Here is a 22011-nt window from a genome sequence, read left to right as displayed (position 1 = left end):
GCTTGTGTTTGTAAGGTCTATGGCTCTGAGAGAAGAAAAGTCTGCAGCAGCAATTTTCAAATAGACTATTATCATACCTGGTTTGCAAGAGGTCTTTTTCCATTAAATATTATTATGTAAGAACACTAATGGGTAGTTTCTTTTATGAATCTAGAATATTCTGGATTATCAGAAAATATTTCTTTTCCATGTCAGGGTTATTTGAACTAGCATATGAAGTTTTCCTACTTAAACAAACAGCAGTTTAAGATGTCTTGGGGTATTTATTAAGACTGAAATTATTTCTCATGAATGAAAATCATGCCTGTGTTCTGCTAAATTATTTAAATCTTCTCCCAGTAACAATAAAGCACATGGATGTTTTTAACATGTAGTTCAGTTTCTATGTCATCTTGGAACAGACCTATGCTTGGGTACAATCTTCCAGACAATCTCTTTATTTAGAAATTACATGATTTACATATTTTGCAGGAAACAGCTTTGAAAATAGGAGAGCCATCATATTTGTAGTTACCTAAGGTTAATAATAGAAGAGTTTCTTTGGCACAGAAAAATAAATGAAAAGGAAAGAGTTATCAGACCTAAAGGTGAGATGTACTTCAGTGCCCACTGCAGTTCATTTTCAACTGAAGTGGTGCCATTACCATGCAACCTGGGTTACAAGCCTGCTATTTTCCGACAGTATTTGGAAGTCCCAAACATATCTGAATATGAATTCTGTAGCAAACCATTTTGAAAATTGTCTCAAAACAGTTTTTCTTGAGAAGTCCACTGCTGTTCATGCTAAGGTCCACAGCAATCTGAGAGAAGCACAGGATCAACAAAGCTGGTAAAAGACAGTTATAATGTATTCTTACCCTTCATTGTTACTGTCAACAATTTTCCTGTTTGCTACCAAAGACAGTATACCTGGCTTTTGTTTATGCTTTTGTCAGTGCTTTCAAAATTCTATTCCTCTATTTTTTTCTGGGCTGTCATCCTAGGCATTTAATATCTTGTAAAATAGTATTTCTGCAAGTTGGGTTGTGCTTCAAGATAGTCTGTTCACAGCTGGTTGCTCAGCTGTTATCATCTGAGTATCTTATAGACTTTTTCTTATCTTTCTGTTTCTTTCTTCAATGACTGTTTATAAACAATACCACTATAATTACATGTTCAGATAACCTCTTATTGCTCTGCATGACCTATATCCACAGCTTGGTCACATAACCCTAGAATTTCTCTGGCACAAAAATAAAGGAAGTCTGTAGTGCTGTATTGGTATTCTTCATACCTCAACTAGAGAGGTATTAGAAGCTTCTTTTTAAAAAATCTGTATCAAGAACTTGCAAGGAAATACAGCTGGGATTTAAGGAATGAAAAATATCAATATTTCTCCAGAACTGGCTCCGGTTAATAAGCATAAAACTGGTGATAAAATATTCTTAGAGAAGGAGGTATGGCTGAAGAGCAGGTTTCCAAGGGAGACAAAAGAAATCAGGAATCACACCACTGATAGAAAGTGCTGCCAATTCTTGTGAGATCGAGTTAAATTTTTCATCATACTACAAATGACATGTACAGAGAAGATTCTGGGAAGTCCACCAGAGACTTCATTAATGCTAGCTTGTTTTTACCAAGGGGCTCGTGTGTGCCCCAGGAGTGCCAGAAGCACATCATCCTCTTGTTCTAAACTCTAGCTTTAGTAAACTCTGTTTTTCTCTCTGTATAGTAGTATTTGGGTTTCTTAGGTTAGTAGTTTAGATTTTTTTGGGTTATTGCATTGCCTTATTGCAACCTCTGTATTTCCATAAACAAAACAATGAGGGAAAAGTAAAGATTAGTTTATTAGAAAATTACTTATTGAAGAAGTTGGTGACTTTGTAACACACAGAGAAAAATTGTAGTTCCTGTTCTCATTTGTCTTCCTACATTCCACCAAGCTGAAAGATGCTTAAGTCACGTTTATTTTCATCTTTATTGTCATGATTATATGATTCTATGATTATCACAACAGTTCTTACAGTTGCTAAATGTGGGATCCAAATGTCATTGCAAACTCCATCCTCAGTCCCTATATTCCCTAATACAGAAAGACAACTACAGTTTAAAAAAATGTTTATAGAAATTGAAAAAAAATGTTCTATTTTAATTCATGCTGTGCATCCTGCCTGCAATTTGTGTGGTTTATTTCCTGCTCTTGGAGTAGGACTCTTCTAGTTTTCCAGAGTTACTGCCCGTATTACACTTGACACTTAAAGCTCCATTCTGATCTGCCTGAAACAAGGATAACATACAGTGAATCTGTATTGGTAGGTGGATCAAGCTTTTCTTTCGGTGTCTTTTCCTCTTTATTAACATGTGAAATGTCAGCTGTATCTTCAATGTAAGTACATTGTTAGGCACTGAGTTTGGAGGTAGTTCTGTGGATCAGAATAACATCTTTTAACTCTGTTTGATTTATATAGAAAATTTTGTTACTTGACCCTTCAATGAGACTGTGCTGCTATTTATCCTGACAGATAAAGAGCTTTTTTTTCCTATCTCTCATTCTACATAGCAGGAGTCCTGGGCATGTACTTGAAAACCCTACCAATAAAAATCACTGTCAGACTTGAAATCAGTCAATTTTTATTGATTATCCTCCAGCTACCCATGCAACTAGTTGAAGATAATATGGATTGCTGGGTTAGATATTGAAGATACTAGTTGCTATTTTTTAAATTAAGTGTATTTTTTTTATTAAAGAAGTAGAATATCAACTACCACCTGTATATAGCCATTGACCCATCATTAACTTGTTACAATAGAACTTGCATTACATTTCAAAGAAAATCTGAGTGCTTAATACAGGGGTAGAAAATAATCTCTGATTGTACATGCAGAATCTCGTATGACATTTCATTCTTAGATGAAATCTCAGAAACAAGTATTGCATCAGGTATTATGACTATATATGCATTCCTCTGTTATTATAATATAAACATGAATGTATTCTTCCTTCAACTTCCTTTTTTAGAATGCCTTTGGTAGAACTCAGCTGATTCAAAAAGAGACATAATAGATCTTGGCACTGGAAAGGGAATATGTTTTTTAACCCTATAGGTGTTTTATTGCATTTGTTATAGTTTATTTAATTTGTTTATTTAATTATATTTAAGTGACTTAAAAAAATAGCATTAAAATCTAACTTTTCTGATTTTTCTTGAAAGTTTGAACTAAAATCAGGTGCTGTATCTAGAATTTGGCTGTTCTGTGTTTAGTACATCAGAATGAAGTCTTGGAAGCAATTTTTCTTGAACACTGGAAAATTCAGATATAATCCTTGTCTGACCTTTGCAGTATAATCCCTCCCTTTGAGGTCTTTAAATATGAAAAACAAAATGGAAATGTACAGATTCTTTACATCAGAAATTACAGGATAATGGAGTCTACCTTACTTAGACTTGTGTTTGTAAGCATAAGCATGAACATTGTTTTGGACTGTGCAAACTGAATTTTATGTGCATTTTTTAAATGTACATAGTTTCTTGTCAACAAGAAAATCAATGAAGTGCTGTCCAAATTGTTCATCCATTACTTAGCCTTCCTAGTGTCAGCATTACTGTCAGATTTAGTTAGAGAACTTCATTTATTTAAAATTTCATTCACTGTGGGAAGGATGAGGAAGTGAATCATGTCTCAATAATGGGAATCTGGAAGGGGAAGGCATTTTCTTGTGTATTGAGTTAAAACCACAAGGCACTAGGTCATTTTGAGGTTTGCATTTAAGGCAGAAGCTTTGCCCCAAATGATTCTGACCAGAATAATCTTAAAAATCCAGGTCTCACCAAAATTAATGGACATTAGACTGTATACCTGGTAGTTCAAAAACAACGTGAGTAAGGCTTATCTAGTAGATTTTATTATTTTTTATGGGAAGCATATGGTTGAAAAAAACCCATTCTTCCATTCCCTGTGGAATGGGAATTATTTTCTGAAATTATCTCTTAGCATAACTACCTGTTAGAGCATAACATGACTGAAATGCTTTGACACCCAGTCAGCCCCACAGACTTATAATGAAATGTGGTGTGCTAGTGCAAAAAACTCCTGCCTCTTCCAGTTTCGTACATGACTAGAAACAGCAAAGGGAATAGCAGCAAGACAGGCAAACAAAGACACTTACATGGGAAAATTATAGTCTTCCTCCATTGATAGATACAGAAAAATTCAGAATCTTAAGCTGATTAACACTCAGGGTACACCACACTCTTGGATAATAGAGGGAATCTTGATTTATGTAGTTAGGTTAGGAGCAGCTGCCACTTCCAGCCACTCCATCCCACGACTCCCTCCTGCTCCAGCCAGTAAACCCAAGGACATGGGGACTCCACCGAGGCTGAGGGACCCAGCTGCCACTTCTCTGTGCACAGGTCCAACCAGCAGCAAACTGCAGAATGTGTCAGAGAGCAATAATAGCTGTGCATTAATACAGTGCATACTTCAGATGCAGTGAAGCCGAGAATCTCGTATTGAAACACCTCTGTGGTTAGTTCTGGAATGGTCTCAAATTGTTGAATCTAATAATACCTTTTTAACTTAGATATTTGGTTCATACTCTTTTTGATGTGAACAGTGAATTGTGGCTCTCAATTTTTATCTTATTTTTCAGTTAGTGTTTGTAGGATGGTGGATAACCTTTCATTATATTCAGATATATCTGTGTAATTTCCTTGGCTTTGAAGGGTTTACTCAAATATTAATGTTTACCCCAGTGCTGATAACCTTGAATTTAATATTTAAACCAAAGGAATGGTGGAGGTGCTCTGAACCCAAAGGTGATATGCAGGTTTCCAGCCTTGCTCTGGTACTGCACTAAAGATCTAAATTAAAATATACTTTGTGTTATTTTGGGGATTCTTGCTTGGGAGGAGTTCTAGGGTTCACTGACATTTCAAAACCACACAATTTTACTGAAAGAGTAAGCTGTTTAAATATAACTGGGGAAGGAGCCTGGTAGGAACATGCAAATGTTGTGTTTGCATCCACCAAACAGCACAGAACCAGCTTGCACTTTTGTCTCTCTCTTCTGTTGTCTGTAAAGCCTCTCATAAATCCCTTTAATCAGTTTCTAGAAAGAACAACTTAAAGAAAGTAGGAGGCAGGTTTCTGAAAGCCCTGTCCTCGTTTCATCAGATAAGTCACTAGCCAATGCCCTGCTGGAAAGACAATATAGATCATCGCCCTACAGCTTGATTTTTCTGCCTGTCCAAAATAACAATTCCTACAGTCCATGATTAGCACTTTTTCTGTTGTTGGTTGGTTGGTTGAGGTTTTGTTTGGGGGGGGTGGCATTTGATCTGATGAGGGTATTATGCACTAGTTAGGATTTGGGGCATTCCCAAGGAGCTTCTCCTTTTCCATCAAATGTGTGTTAGTGTGACGTTGTTATATGTGTGTCTCATAGCAGTTTGTGGCTCCCTGTAATAGCGTCATAATTCTAGTCCAGAGCTGATACAACCTCAAGGCAAGCACATCTTCTTGAGATACCTGTCAGAACTAACTTTTAGAATTGTCCTAGCTTAATTACTATAGCATTCCTGATTAATTCTGTGCTACCACCAGTGAACTCTGAAGTGAATGCTTACTAGAGTCAGGGAAATTTAGAAGCTACCAAAAGCAAATTTAGCTGATGGGCGGGATCACTTTAGAAAATTTTTAAAAGTATTCGTGATGATATGAACTCTCTGGAAAAGCCTTTTAGTTAAAATGTATCTTAATTAGATTTTGGCAAAGATTTATGTGTAACTAGTTGTGGGGTATTTTTTTTAGAGGTGCTGTATTAGGCATCATCTGACCTCAAGCACCTGTTTCTTGTTTTTCTACTTGTGGCCCTCTTTTTCAGCCAATTTAACTATTTATGTGGCATGTGAAAAACTGTATTCAGGAAGAAAATTTAAAATTAAGTTCATCACTTTTTTCTGTCACTGAATAATGTCTGTTTGATAATCTTCTATTCTCCTGTCTCCACAAATGCTATTGAAGAGGCCATAAGGCATTGGAGATTGGCAAAGCAGATAAAAAAGTGGGAGAAGGAATGGGAGCTGTAAAATCTGTCTTAGCCACCACAGCAAATGTGTGTGCCATTTTACTTTTGTCAGAAAAGCACTTCATGGCTGGCCATCTACCTAGCTGAAATCTTCAACACCTTTATGAATTTTTGAGGTTTTTTTACCTTCTTTGCCTTCTTTTCTTCTTTCTTTTCAATAAACTCTCCTTCCTCTTCCTTCCTGCTCCCATCCTAAATGAATTCTCTTTTTCTTACAAACCTTTCATTGTTGAAGGTTCACAAGTAGTGAATTAGTCTCTCCATCCAGTCAAACATGGGCATTCAGTCAAACAAGGGCATACAAACATGTTCTGTCTCCCTGCCTTTTAGCCTGAGCAAGACACTAAGTCATTCTCGTCTTTTGTAAACCACCTTCAAACACAAGAAAATGAATGTATTCAGAGCGAAAATGAAAATTCTACAGCACGTCCTCAGATTCCTCAGAAGTGATCAAGGATGTTAGATTTTGGGACTATTTTCAAGTTTGCATAAAGATTCCAGCACAAGTTTTGCTGGAATCTTTGAAGTATTCTTTGTCCATGAACAAAAAGACAAAGTGACAAAGACTGGAAACTTAGTTCTAGAGAAGGCTGAACTGGAAATTCACTTCATGGCTGCATTTGTATTTAGAAAAATCAGAGAAATTAGAATGGGAGTTCTAAAATATAGCAAGGAGATAAATCCTTTTCCTACTCCAAGAATATTTGTATGAGAAAGAAGGAATGAGAAGCAGCAGCAGAGAATACTGGAGGAAAAGGTAGCAGAAAACTTCCAACCTTTAGACAAAAATCATCAGTCATACTGTATAAATTCTTTCAGGTAGTTGACAATTACTTAAATCAATAACATTGCAATGTAAATTAATAACTTTATAATATTTCCTTACTACATTGCCTTTGTTCTACCCTCATCTAGCAAAACCTGTGTTTCTTGTCATTTGAAAATATCCTGGCTTAAGTCATAGTAGATGAGGTTAATAATGCTCTCTATTTTGCTTCTCTGCAGGGTTTCCTCTACAGATGAATGATTCAGATCACTCCCTGTTTGAGCATTCTTTCCAAGGATGCATGCAGAGCATTCATGTGGATGATCAGCTGGTGGATTTGCATGCAGTGGAGCAAGGAGAGCTGGGGAGCTTTGCCAATGTCACCATTGACATGTGTGCCATTATTGACAGGTAAGTTGTGGAGAGATCACCCGTACTCTGATACACTGACATGTTCTTCACATTCTGAAAATATACAGTGATCCAGAAGAGGTGATTCTGACACTGCCAGTGAGCATGTCAAGGCTACTTTTTATCAGTGGGAACCAGTGCTGAGGTGGTTAGATGGAGATGATGCCTTTAAATTGTAGACTGTGTAGGGTGCAGTAGAAAGCAACTCTCAAATCTCTCCACCCACCAGCAGAGAAGGAAGTGAAAAGCTCCTGTAATTCAGGCTCAGGCTATATGTCAATAATGTGGCTGCCTTGAATAGAGAAAACTCCTCACACATTTTGTCTGTTTCTTAGATGATTGTTAGGAGACCTTTTTTGCAACTAGGAGTTGTGGCTCCTGGCTTCAGCCCCTTCTGGCTTCTCTGTGTTTCTAAGAGAAGTAAAGCAGGCCTGCATGCTTGCACATCAGTGAATGCAATAAATGTTCAAACTTAATTAAAATAATGCTTATTGGGTTTGGGTGTTTTTCCAGTCTGAGAAGAGTAATTGAGAATTAGGGCAGCTTTGGCACTACCTTTTCAACCATTGAACTGTGTTCATTTTTGTTGCTTCTGATTGTTTGTTGGTGAAAAAAAGAAAATACCGGGAAAGACAGAAAGAACAAGTAGCCCAACTCCTGAATGCAGGCAGCTTGGCTTATCATGAAAATTACCTTACATTAAAGCCATTGCAAGCCTGCTGGAAGGCCAAAAATGGCTATTTCAAATAGTGCTTTGAAAGAAGCGAGGAGTACTAGATCAGAGAACCCTGGAATAATTCAGATAATAACAAACCACTGGTGCTTATGACACCCTCTAAAAGCAGGGCCAACTTCAAAGCTACATCAGGTTACTCAGGACCAGTTGAGCTTTGTATATCTCCAAGGAGAGATATTCAACTGGCTCAATGATTTTGGATATCATCAACAAATATATGCATAGTTGTGGTAAAGAAATGCATTCTTTTAATTTCCTACTTTATTTTGAGAGCCTCTCAGACATAGATGCTGTGGAAAAAACAAAATATAACATACTGCTTTGGTCTTGCAAAATGCCTTCTCTTCCTGAAATGTAGACATCCATTTACACTAAATGGGTTGTGGTAGGTTTACCATGGCCAGCAGCCAAACACTTCCCCTATCTTCAGCTCTGTCCCTTGTCCTGAGAGATGGGGAGAAAAACACAAGGAAGGCAAAAACACTTGTGTATTAAGAAAACAATTTAATAAGAAAAGAAAAAGCTTCACATGAAAACAAAGAAAAAAGATAAATTTGTTCACTGCTTTGCATTGGCAAGCAAATGTCCAGCTGCTCCCTGGAAAGCAGAGCCTCACCACAGCCCATGTAGTGGTTGTTTAGGAAGAAAAACTCCATAACACTAAACATACTCCTTCCCTCTTCCATTCCCTGAGGTTTTATTGCTGGGCATGCTGTTGTGCAGTATTGAATTTCCCATGGGAAACTGCTTCCAAAGTCCTTGCTTCCAAAGGCTCAGTTTGGCTCAGCTCCCCCAGCTATGTCTTTGGCCAGACTCTTACCCACCCTCTCCTCCTGGCCTTTAAGGGTAAGGGAGTGCAGAGAAGCTGTCCAGCACCCAGAAGCCAGAAGAGTGATGTGGTACCAGCTTTGGTTTTATTTTTTTATGGTTTTAGCTACAGCTGGGGAACACAACACCGATGGACTGCTGGGAAAAGGTTAATTTAGCGACTCCATCCCAGCCAGACCCAGTGTACCACTGCAGTAATCTCAGGGTTACAGGACATGATTTGGGCCGTACCAGAGCGCTGCTCTGGCATGTCAGGCCACTTTATATTGATTCTCCTATGGACCTGTTGAAGGTTGAAGTAATAATGAAAAGAGCATATGACAAGCTGGTGTTGTAGGGGTGAAGTTATTTCCGTCTACTCACACATATCTGAAATTAAAAAGAATTTCGGTGGTCAGTACTTGTCAGTTTGGCTTGGTTTTATTTTTAATATTTAGTTTTGGAAATGCAAACTGACTTGAAAGAAAGGACATGAAGATACAGCTAATTAAGTCTCTGCTTTTCCTCCAGTGGATAAATTTAAGCTTATGCAACAATTTGTATTGATCTCAATGATTGAACCCATTTATGCCAGTTTCTATTAGAAAAAAAAAAATCCATTATTAGAGCAAAGTTAATCAGAATTAGGGATTTGAAATATATTATAACATAATGACAAGTAACTTACAGTGTAAGTAAATTAGTATCAAAGCTTTATGATACATTTATGAAATACAAGACTTAAGGCTTCCTTTATGTTGAGCAGCTAATTTGGCAGTTGAGTTTTTGCAGAAGTTACTATTTAGAAGCTGTTTCTTTGTATTACACATAATATACATCCAAATATTTCAAATAATGCCATGTGCCACATGAAAGTCATATAGAGTGGTGTTTTATGATTTGAAAATATTATTATGTTTTCTATATTTTTGTGTATTATATATTTAGTTTATTACAAATATATAAACACCTGTATTCATAACGGAGTTTGGCATAAATAGCAGTGTTTTATCTATGCTTATGTATATATGTATTTTTATTTTCTTTATATAAGAGAATATATTCTCAGTCTGCTTCTCTCTTCTACCACCTTGGGGGCTGATATCATGCTCATAAAAGCTGAAACTCTATGACTTACATTTATGCTTTTTAAGCACAGGAAGATTGTGTTGCAAGCAGAGTAGCAGTTCTATAGTCCCAGGAAATTAGAATAATATCCAAAGAAGTTTGTTAGGGTTGGCTTTGATTTTTTCAATGATTGAGATGTAATCAAGTTTGTAGTTTTCCCCTTATATGTTATTTCTCGTTAGTTTGCACTTTAGAACAAATCCTTTGGCTTGGAAGTAACAATGCCAAGCTTTAGATCTGACTGGATTTTCATGGCTCTCTTATTAACATCTGCAGATAAGAGTTTACAAGCGCTTCTACAATATGACATTATATATAACATTTTTATGCAGCTTTCTTTTAAGGAATGCCAGTACCATGTGTGCTATATATCAACTCAATTTCTCTTCCTTTGAAAGGGGAAGATACTCATGGCTTGTCATAGTGGGACCCTCCTGCTTTTTTAAACTAGTTTGGATCTGAATCATAAAGGCTTCAGTCATCATCATCACCAACATGGAAATGGCTTTCATAGCCACATTTCAGTAAAGACCCCCACTGGGGAAAAAGATGAGATGTCACATTGAATTATTCTTACTGCAGGCTTCTGCCATTTGGTTCAGGGGACAAAAGGTGAAGTTGGAAATGGTGGCATTTTTCATCATTAGCCAGAGTGGTTAGTAAGGAGGGGAGAGTTTTCTCAGTAAGAAAATAACAAAAGTTACTGAGGGTTTGTTGAGTTTTTAGGCTGCACCAGCCTGAGGGTAACTGCTTCCAAAGTCCCAGGTTCTGTTGAGCTAAACTATGGCCTGGTATGGAAAAGGTTTCTGCATTTTATTTCCAGCAGTTTTGAAAAATGTGAGATGAATAGTGATGTTAGAGTATTCCACTTGTACTTGGGAAATACAAGTGTTGAACCAGTGTCTTTTTATTTTGTCTTCCTTTCCTCGCATGAGCATTTTTTTATTGCACAGATTGCAAGCTGAGATCTAATTACAGGGGAATACCAAAGCTAAGGAACATTCTCTTTTTACCAGTAGTTAAATAGTATAAATGCATATAATTTCATGCAGGTATGTATAATTATAAGCAGTTAAAATGCTACTGAGAAAAAAAATAATCATCCCTATTTCTGACTCTTAATTACCTGTAATTACATTAGCAATGGAAGTTGCATTGTTGTCACAGTGATCCACATGTTTCATTGCTTGTGACAGCACAGGTCCCTTTTCACTTCCTTTACTTAACATTAGCAACCTAACGTTATGTTACAGACCAGGTGGTACTGTTGTACTTTCAGATTTAAGCACAGGACACTGCACAAGAATATTTTATCCCAGCAGTCTTGAAGAATTCCAAAGCTTTCCTGTCTTTATTATAGCTAGAATAATGGATTTTAACCACAAAATCACAATGATGCAAAACTAAAGTGATTTCAAAATACAGTGTCAAATCTGCCATTGGAAATTATGCTGCATGTGAGCCAATTTTGATGAAAATTTCTGTGTTACATGTGAAAAAATGGAGGGGAAAATTAAAACTTTTCATGTTTCTGGTGTTTAATGAATGAGTAAACAGTGTGATTATCTCTGTAACACAATGAGATGAATTAGATAGCAGCTTTTGAGAATAATTTCACATTAAAGATTAATTTAAGTAATCAGATACGTGCAGCAGAACATTTCTGGGCGATTATCACTTACCTGCTGTGGGGATACACTCTGTATGACAGCTTTAATCCCATACAGCCACATTCTGTCAACTGAGTTTCTGAGTTTTTGATTGCTAATCAAAGTTTGAAATAATTCATCCAAATAACAGAGCACAGCAAGCATATTGGTACATAAATATGGCCACACTGTAACTGGCAGCAAGACAAAGTTTCTTTGGAGTTAAATATCGTCATGCCAAATAGTGTTAAAGTTCTTCATTTCTGGATCTATACACAGGCTTAGGATCCTGCCCTTCCTTGCTGTTCTTTCCCCACATGTGCCTTCTCCTTCTCCTCTTCTCCCCACATCTCTTTGTAACCATACAAACTTTTTATGTGGAAATGGAGGTGAAAGCTGCCTTTCAATGAGAGAGATTCATGTGCATTTACATAATAACCTATCTCAGTCCAGAAAGGTGACTTCGTAGGCAGAGATTTTACCTCAGATGAAAAAGCTTTTAATGCTCTGTATTATGTCCATTGTGTTCATTATGTACCAGAATAGACAGTGACAACTGCCATGTTAACAGATCACTAGATGGCTAGGAGGCTACAAATTCTACAGAGCTAACCACAAAATAGGAATAGTTGAATTACCTTTCTTTTTGAAGTATAATTTAGTTTTTTGCAATATTTTTTGCTATGAAAAAACCACCATTCTTAAAAAAAAAAAGGGATGGGGTAATATTGTAAAAATCAGGAAAAAGAAAGCATGAGAAATATTAAAAATTGAATAAGCTGGGGTTTGCCATGTGCTAACAAACCTTGTCCCTTGCACACAGCTGGAAATATTTTAATAACTTACAAAATTTAACTGAGTCTGTGCAGTACTTAGCTGGATCTTCCAGCTGTCATTAGTTAGAATGGGACTCCCCAAGACAACAACAGAAAGACTGAATAACATGGTGATTAGATCATGGAGGTGTCAAAAAAAAAGAAAAAAAGGACTTTTAAATACTGTAATAGAGTAATCAGTACCTCTTTAAACAAGTTTGAATGGTTTGAGATGCAGATGGTTTGAATACTATTTTATTGCCTTTGCCATGTCTTTTTTTATTTTCTTTTATCCTATAATAGTCAATAACATCTTTATAAGGCTTTTTCAAGTAACTGTGTCGGTTGTACATCATGTTGTAGCTGGATGCCTGAACATTTTGAAATCTCAGAAAATCCTCAGTTGCTCTTTGTCCTGTATTTAGTCCTATATAAGCTCAGCACAGAGAGGGAAAAAAAATAATCTTTCATTTTAACTCTAAGGAATACTCTTTGTCTGTTATTGTTATTTAAAAATGTAGGCTACTGAAGTAATTTCCATGAGAAAGTGGATTATTTGTTCATGAAAAACACTTGTTCGTGCTACAGCAAGAGCTAAGTCAGTAAACATTTAGGTATACTTCAGAGGAGGAGGAGTATGTAATGCTCAGCTCTGCATAACTTGACAGATAACAGAGGTAGCCTCTGAGCTGCAGGATTGTTTTTCTCCATGGTCTGAAAGAAAGGTAACAGCACGGGGTTTGTTCTTGGGAGCAAAGTGGCAGAGAATGCATCATTGTCACCCAGCAGCTGTGCCGAGTGCTTAAGGATTTGAAGAAAAGTTGGTAACAGTGTCAAACTTTCACCAAGGGCAGGGACAGCATGCTGGGCCCCCTGGCACAGGGACTGCCTTGGGGCCAGCATCCCAAAGGTTCTCCTGCGAAGATGCTGGGAGGAGGATGAGGCTGTTGCAAGTGGAATTGGGAATGGAGCACACCATCACCCTTGCGGCACAGTGCCCTGGAACAGGACAAATGGGAGCACCCTGCCATCTCCCACTTCTGTAGGTGGCCTTAAATCAGCTGGAATACATCAGAGAGAAGTCATTGAGAAGCTGCTGGAATCCCTTGAAGCTGAGGGAGGGGAAGTGGAGGCAGGACAGCTCTTCTGGAGGTGCTCCACCACAAAACCAGTTCGCAGCAGGGTCCCTTCAAAGTTCATCTGAGGGATTGAAATCTTTTTTTAGTGGATAGCCATGGCAACACAAAGGGAGTGTACTTAAGGTGTACTCCAGAACTCTCTGTCCTCATACTCCATGTGGAGTCAGGGGCAGAAGTCATAAGAAAAGAGATGCAGAGTCTGATGGTGTTCACAGGGGTCCCAGGATGAGGGAAGAGACAAGAATGTTGACTCTGTGTTTCAGAAGGCTTGATTTATTATTTTATGATATATATTATATTAAAACTATACTAAAAGAATAGAAGAAAGTATTTCATCAGAAGGCTAGCAAGCAATAGAAAGGAATGATAACAAAATCTTGTGACTGACCAAGACAGTCTGAACAGCTGGACTGTGATTGGCCATTAATTAGGAACAACCGCATGAGACCAATCACAGATTCACCTGTTGCATTCCACAGCAGCAGATAATCATTGTTTACATTTTGTTCCTGAGGCCTCTCAGCTTCTCAGGAGAAAAAATCCTAAGGAAAGGATTTTTCATAAAACATGCCTGTGACAGCAAAGGAGTTGCAAGGCATCCCAGTGCTTGGAGCACACACTGGAGCCCTGCCAGGTGCAGGAAGGATTCTTGCTCCCAAGGTGGATCAGGCCAAGGGCATTTGCTCATTCTTGGAAGACCCTGCCATGGACTCAGGTGGAACAGAATAGAAGTCAGGCTTCTCCTAGGAGGTATGCCCACTGTGTGGGATGAGGAGGCAGGTCTCGTGTAGTTCAGGGAATAGCTGATTACCACCTTTGGGGTCAGGAAGGAGTTTTCCACTGGGGAAGACTGGCACTGGCCCTTGGCAGGTTTTGCCTTCCTCTGCAGCATCAAGCATGTGCTGTTTAGATTTGCACTCTTGGCCAGGTTGCTGCCTACTGCTCACGCACCATGAAGACAGGCAGCCTCTTGTCCCCTGCAGCACCTTTTGCCTTCCTCTGCAGCCCTGAGCACAGCCTTTGGCCTCTTTTGGGCCATTTTGACTTGCGGCCTGCTGCCCTCATGCCTCTCATCTAGTGAGAGGAAGCTTTCCAAACTTCCAGCGTGCGCCCAGGGGTGGCTCCCATGAGTTGCTTCTTGTCCTTGGTGCCATTAAACATGCCCTTGTCAGGGCTCCTCAGGGTTCCTGGGGCTCTGTTCCTGCCTACTGCATTGCTCTTCCAAGGCACCACTCATGCTCTGCATCTTTCTGGCCCTCTTCCTGTCCCTTCACCATCTTTGATGTCCTTCTTGGGATGCATTCAAGCACTTTAGCATAGTTTTTTTAAAAGGTGAGGCCACAGTTACAGGGGTTCCTGCCACGAAGGCACACAACTGCTAGTGTTTACTAATCTGGTAAAACTAGCAGGGAAAGGATTTGAAGAAAAGTTGATAATAGTTGCAAACTTTTAAAATATTATTTAAATAATGTTGCAGATTGTTTTGGCAAAACCTTTGCTTTTTTTTTTTTTTGCTGTCTGCTACAACATGACTAATATGGGAACAGCTTAATTAAATGAAGTAATCTATAATTTATAAAAGTCGTGAGCAAAATCTTTGTGTGGAAATGAATTTCTTGTTTTTTCTTACATGCATTAGTTTGCTCAAGGAACTTGATTGAATGTGCAGCTTGTATTACATTCATACGTAATTATTATTTTATTCTCATTCTCCTGTGGGGAAGATGAGAGCACTGAGCAAACATCTAGAAAGCTCACTCTTGGACATGAAATTTATACTCTCCCACGATTACATGCTAAATATTTACCTGATTCCATAATAAAACTGTTGAAACTAGCTCCCTGGTTACTCAACTGAATTCTCAAGTCAAATGCTTTGATGACTGTGTCAAGTTATTCATCACTTATTGCGCATCAGTTCATAACTGAAAAAGTTAATATTTTATGCAGATTGCTTATTTTTTGGTGATTAAGATATCTTCTCCTGGATGAACAGTGTTGCTATTCTTAATAAAACTGTCTCTACACATTCATTCTCCAAAATAAAGGAAGCCAGGTTGTTGTCTCAATTTTAAAGTTTACAAAACATTTAACCAATGCAAAGCAGTTTCAGGAACTGTCTGTATTCCTACTAATCTTTAAATAAGACTAAAATTGCATCATCCTTTCATTTGCATTTGTTAACTGTTAATCTCCAAGATATGAATATCAGTATTTCCACTATTTTTCCCATTAAAAGAAAGTGGATAATCATTATCCAAACAAGTAGGCTGTCTGTCTACTACTGACTGTAATAGATTTGATTATATTCTATAATTAGTAGGCATGCTAATATTTGATATGTATGACATAATGTTGTAATAAGTAATAATGCCATATCCTCTAAATATTTTCCTGATACTAGAAACAAATTCTTGTAGGCATTTTCTTTCTGTACAGGACAATTACAATTATAACCAGTTTTATGACTGCAGCTCTGAATTTGTCATCAGGTATCAAGCTATGAGTAAATTTAACTCATTCATTAGAAGTATGTGCATCTGGAGGACAGCCAGTCCTGTTGGATTATTAGAATTTTTACTGGATATGTTATGAAGAAGCTAAACCATAGAATAACCATTTCATAGTCAGGCAATATCTTTCAGTAGTAATAATTTTGAACAAATGTCTCTCTTACTGAAATGTTGGGTCCATCTCTTGTTCATGCAGGCAAGCAATAAAGTCTCCAAAATAAATAGTTTATCTTGCATAAAACACTGCTACAAATAAGTATAGCTCTTTTTGATGCAGCTTGACTTTTAGCAGAAATTTCTTTGCTGTATAGTTCTTTCTGGATTTACATTCTTTCTTTTTTTTTTTTCCAGAAATCATTATAATTTTAAAATGAGCATATTGAACTCATGCAGAATATTCACACTGGTGAGAGTTATAGTAAAAAATAGAGTTATAAGCCTAATAGATTAGAAGTGGTCTTGTAGTAGTTACAGGTTGCTCTTTAAAACATGAAAAAAAAGCGATTACTATGCCATCATTGGAAATCATTAGTAATAGTAATAATGTCTAGATATGTGCATTAGACTTAATACTCTCTCTGTATCTCTCCAGCTTCCTTTTCTCAAAATGAAGTGCTTATTTCAGTATTTCTGCTGGTAGAGAGTGCTTGCTAGTGTTAGACTCTTTCAAAAAATGACTGTCTATCCATTGAGGAAGGTGTTATTTCCTGCTCAATACCATATTTCTCCCAGATACTGATTCCACAGATCTTTTGCAGAACAATACAGTGCCACCTAAAAGTAAATAAATGTGATCAAATTCATTTCTGCTACTAGCACATTGGACAGAACAGGTTCACCTTACTAGTTTTAAGCTTTTCTTTAGCCAGCAATATTGAATTCCTGAGTATCCCAGTATTTCTGCTAAGTTTCTCATGACCTCTTCCTTTAAAGAAGATGCAGCTAGAGAAAGCTTAAGGCCTATATTCTTTACAGTATTTACATGTGCTAATGCTCCCTAAGCTTTTTGGCAGCCTGTGTGACTGGCATGGAGGGACTTGAATTCTGTATAGCCTAAATAAGCAGACATGAGCATCAAAGAGTGGGACTAACCACAGACAAAATACTGAGCAAGGTACTGAGATGAACGTATGCAGAATTTTATGGCCTAGAAATGTCTCAAATGAGAACATACACGTATGGCATAGTGAGGGGAGAACTTAACACACAACCCTTGTACTGTACTGCAGCACGTGACATGATTAGTTGGAGGATGCAGAAGGGTTTGACAGCAAAGAGAGGGAAGAGAGGTTTGGTTTTTCCCTTGCTTGTTATGTAAACTTTAGGTGGTGAAGCAGCCAGATGGTGTTTTCCTGCATAAGTTTCTCTGTAGGCACATAAGTGGTTTGGGGCCACATGGTGATTGACCAGGATGACACATAAACATTGAGGCCGACCATAGATCTGAACTCTGCCTCTCCAGTTCCACATCAAACCTGTTTGCCAGTTCAAATTGATCTTCCTCCCTGCATTATGTTGAATAGATTTAAAGCTAATTCACAAAAAGTTTATGATGCATTTTAGTATTTGGGAGTCTGCAGATTTTTGTTGTGCATCAAATTATAAGCAGGTGGCAATTCTTGATGAGAAATTGAGTTAAAACCTAACCAGATTTCTTCTAAGAAATTGGAAAGAACAAAAGTCCTTGGAGGAATATGTGTCAGATGCTACTTGCTTAATCCTTGATATCTTCCTGGAAGGATAGTTTAAATAAACTAACTAATATAAGGTTTCAGTAAACAGGTCTTCATTCATTCCCTGTAAATGTCACCAGTAGATTAGATTATATTAGCTGTTTTTAAAAAGGAGGTGCAGAAAGGAAATGAATATTGAATAAAGATCTAGATTAGGAGAGATATGAAGAGAACTGGGTTTCACCAGAAATAAAAAACTTAATCTGTGCAGTAACTGTGTTCTTTTTTTCTTGTTATTTTTTTTATAAAAAGATTAAAAATAACATAAGGTGGAGCTTTACCTGAGAGTTCCCAAAAGTAAAGTTATTTTTGCAGGCCTGTTAATTTTGAGGAATGCTTAATGGTGCAATACTTAATTTATAACTGCAAAAAAAAATGTTTTATATTTACCATTTCTAAGACTTTTTATCACCAAAAAAGAGAAAAAATCTTATGTATAACATTTTTTTCCAGAATTTTATATCAAGTCCATACTTGTACATTTGCAACAAAATGTTTCCTGGCACTTAGGTCTTTCAATTTCTTTTACAAAATATTCTCAATTTTGAAGAATAAGATTACATTCCTTGGAGCTTTTTTATAAAATAATACGGTAAGGCAATGAAAATGAAAAGATGGAAATATGCCCATTCCTACCCAAGCCATTCTGTAATGTAATTCTTTGGTTATTAGGCTATGGTTTTTGCTGTTTCATCAGAGCTCTAAAGTTTTTAATTAAGATAACATTCTGACACACCAGTAAAACTGACCATTCTGTTATTATGAGAGACTAAGAAATTCGGATGTTTTATGACAAATAAAGCTATATTAAATAATGTATATAATGAGAGATATTAACAAGAGACTTACTTATTAGAAGATTTTCAGTGAAGCCGAAGCCACTTTGATTGCTTAGCACCTCTGGAATTGCCCCCATGTGTACTTATGTGTTCAAGGGAGTGTCTTCCATCTGTGGTTGGTCCCAGTTTGGTGATCAATATTCAGACAGGCAGCAGAAGAAGCACAGTAACATGCAAGGCTTCTCATGTCCTCCTTTCCATCTTTGTTGACTGTGGTAGGAGAAACAGGTTTGTTTCTATCTCAGAGAATATTTCCAGACAGAAATGCTTGCCTGGTCAAGCTCTATTAATTGGTTGTCCTTTGTTAGTTGCCTGATTACTGCTTAGGAGAATGTAAAAGCCCTGCAGAAGTTTCTTTCAGGCCAGCTTCAGCCACAGCCTGTAAGCTGGACTTAACATTGCTGAATTTAGGTATCCTAAACTAATTTGCACACCAATTTTGCAAAATTTTGCATATTTATTCAAAACTATGTGTAAATTACCCAAAAAAGAAGCCAAAGAAACCTATGCAGCTGGTTTGTTACTAGGTTTAAGGCAGGTGAGATAGATAAACTATCATAGTCTACTTTCTGATTTCTAGAAAAAGCATAGAAATAATGCCTATGCATTTTACATTGGCAGGGTTTTATTTCAGTGGAATACTCATTATACATTTTCCTTATTAGAAACAATTCTGGTGAATAAGAAACTCAGTGTTCAGTGCCAATTAGTGCAGCACTTTTCCCTTGGGGGAGTTGAAGAAGAGATTTTAGTCCCATAGCATAAATAAGTGCTTAGATATGAAAAACATCATGTGTTTGTAATTGTACCTAGGATTCCAAAGCCTTTGCAACTGCCTGTAAGGACCCTTGGATCAAGAATTTGAATCAAATTGACATGGTATAACAATAGCAGACAATTTCCCTAGGGTATTATAGATGTCAGACCTGTGGAGATAATTTTGTGCCTTGAAAAAAATCTGATTCTTATTTCTTGAAAAAATAACTGTTGCTTATACATTGGTTACATTCATCTGTTGCCATGCATTTTGCCAATAACATCTCAATTTTTCTGTCATTGCCATAAGTTTCATTGTTAAGACAGACGATACAGAGCAGCAGTTAATTTGACTTCAGCTTTCTATTTTGGCAAAAAAATAGTTACTCTATCAGCCAGAAGTTTTTTAATCTAAGCAGAAGCTTTCATTGGACCTTCTTACAATTTTTCATGGCACAACGTTGTGATTGTTGTGATTAATCTGTATGATCCTGTATGGATTTCACATAATCAGTGTTAGCTTTTGTAGATCATTGTTCAGGGATTGATTCAAACAAGTTTGTAGAAGGATTTATTTGGTTGATTTATATCTGCTCATCCTTATTTTCTCACAGATTTACATGGTCATTTCTCAGGCAACATTGTGAAATGCTATTCAGAAATATTGACTCACATGTGATTGATAGATTAACTACTGCTTACTATACTGTAATTGCAGGGAAAATGCTTTCAGAGTTTTTTAGAAGAACTGGTGCATAATATGTAACATAGTTTGATTTTCAAGGTTTAAATCATTAAATAGCCCATGAATTTAATGCATTATATGAAAGTTATCATCTAAAGGGAAGATTTATTCCACATTGAAATACCATGCAAATTTTTCTTTACTTTGTTCATTTCAGACAGTTAATGAACAAGCAAACAAAGGGAATTAATCCTAAATAAATATAGAACAAATCACCTGTGATATGAGTCAAATAACAATGCTGTCTTAATCTGAATGCTCATTTCACTCAGCCTCCCAGTTTTTAAGGGCTTCTAATTTTTTCACTTAAGGTTTGCTTGCTGTGTAAGGATATTACTGTCCATCCTTCTGGATTTCTATTAAATTCTGGATTCCTTCCAGATCAAATTCCTAAAACTTAAGATACTGAAATGTTTTCTAGATATTATAAAGCTGATAGTGGTAGTCAATTTGTACACAAGCACAAGGAGAGTCTTTGATACACCTTATCTATTAAATTCCTATTCTTCAAAAGAAAGCTGGAAATTCGCTGTCAGTTTTAGTGAAGGCAGTTGTTATTTTCACCCGTCTTTTCATTTTTCTAGTAAAAAGAAGAATACCAACCTACAGAGAATTCTGGGGGAAAGAAAAAAATCCAACTCCTATACTGTTTCTTTTCTCTTCAACATGAAAGGCAATATGTGCTCTTTTTCTCTTTTATATCAAGGGGTTGATCTGCCTTTTCAATAGCACAATTTCTGCACTTTTTACAGTACTGTACAGCTATGTTCCTCTGTGGTTGCTCAATAAACTCCAGACAGACACTAACTTGGTCCTATTACACAAACTGACCCAAAATCATTAACTCAACAAACAAAATTACTCCTTTCTCAGATTCAACACTGTTCATTGTAGAATTTACTGATGTTTCTTTCTCCTTAATTCTCTCTAAAGGTCTAGTTACCTTTTAAAATTATATTTTGTACTAATACTATGATAAGATCTCTCCTGCATGGTATGATGCCTATTGTATTAAATTTACTCATCTGAAGCATTGCTCAAGGGGGCAGTAGTTATAATATCTGTTATTTTATTAATATCTGATTCTTTGATTCAGGACCTCCACAAACAGTAACAAGTTTTCAGCATACTGGCTTTCCTCTGGTGGTTTCTTATTTTCACTCAAGATCAATCATAGGATCAAAGGTTAACTACTCCAACATTTAGTCAGATAACTCCCCTGACATTTATTTTGCATGTTTATTATTAACAGCACTTACTTGGACTTGTCTTGCCAATTTTTCATACTTATACCTTGGTGGTTGTCAGCATGTTTCAGCTTCCTAATGTTTCACTGACCATATGAACATTAGTCAGAAAATGGCAGAAAATAAATGATGACTTTAACTCTGCTGCTGTAACTCACTCTCCTTCATCTGCTTACATGGTAGCAACTTTGTGTATCTTATTTATACAGTCTTACTTTTGCTGTTCTGAAAACCTTCATTTTATTGTTGTTGCCTCCTAGAAATGCCTTTATATTCGTCTTACTGACTCTGTCTTCCTTTCAAATTTTGTAGAATATATTCTTCTCCATCTCTCTTAACTTAATGTTTTTCTCTCTGCTATTGTTTGTTCTTTGACTGTGTAACTCTTATTTATCGCTGTGGTACATTTTATAATGCAGTTTGTATGAAATGTGCTCTGCAAAGTATAGCTGCATTGTATCATTTCATAAAAGTACACAGTGGTTTCAGTAGTTTTCTTTGAACAGTATAATTATGTTTTTAAAGAAGTAAAGTTCCTGATTTAAGCATATAATGCTAGTATTTGATGTTAGAAATACATTTGAACACACAGCATTTTGTCCTTGAAAAATTTGCTTTCTCCTTTTTTAATGCTACCAGTCACTTTCATGTATTATT

At 36.7% G+C, this 22011-nt stretch overlaps 1 protein-coding gene across 1 annotated transcript in view; it reads left to right on the top strand.

Moving 5' to 3' along the window:
• The window catches only part of CNTNAP2 (contactin associated protein 2), a 1020353-nt gene that overhangs the window by 611036 nt on the left and 387306 nt on the right, over nucleotides 1-22011 (top strand). The window contains exon 10 of the mRNA XM_058040331.1: nucleotides 7076-7247. Within this exon, the coding sequence (XP_057896314.1) occupies nucleotides 7076-7247 (172 nt within the window). The remainder of the gene's footprint in view (nucleotides 1-7075; nucleotides 7248-22011) is intronic.

The sequence above is a fragment of the Melospiza georgiana genome, chromosome 1 (assembly GCF_028018845.1).
Source record: "Melospiza georgiana isolate bMelGeo1 chromosome 1, bMelGeo1.pri, whole genome shotgun sequence".
NCBI lineage: Eukaryota > Metazoa > Chordata > Aves > Passeriformes > Passerellidae > Melospiza > Melospiza georgiana.
This window is presented reverse-complemented; position numbering and strand designations above follow the sequence as displayed.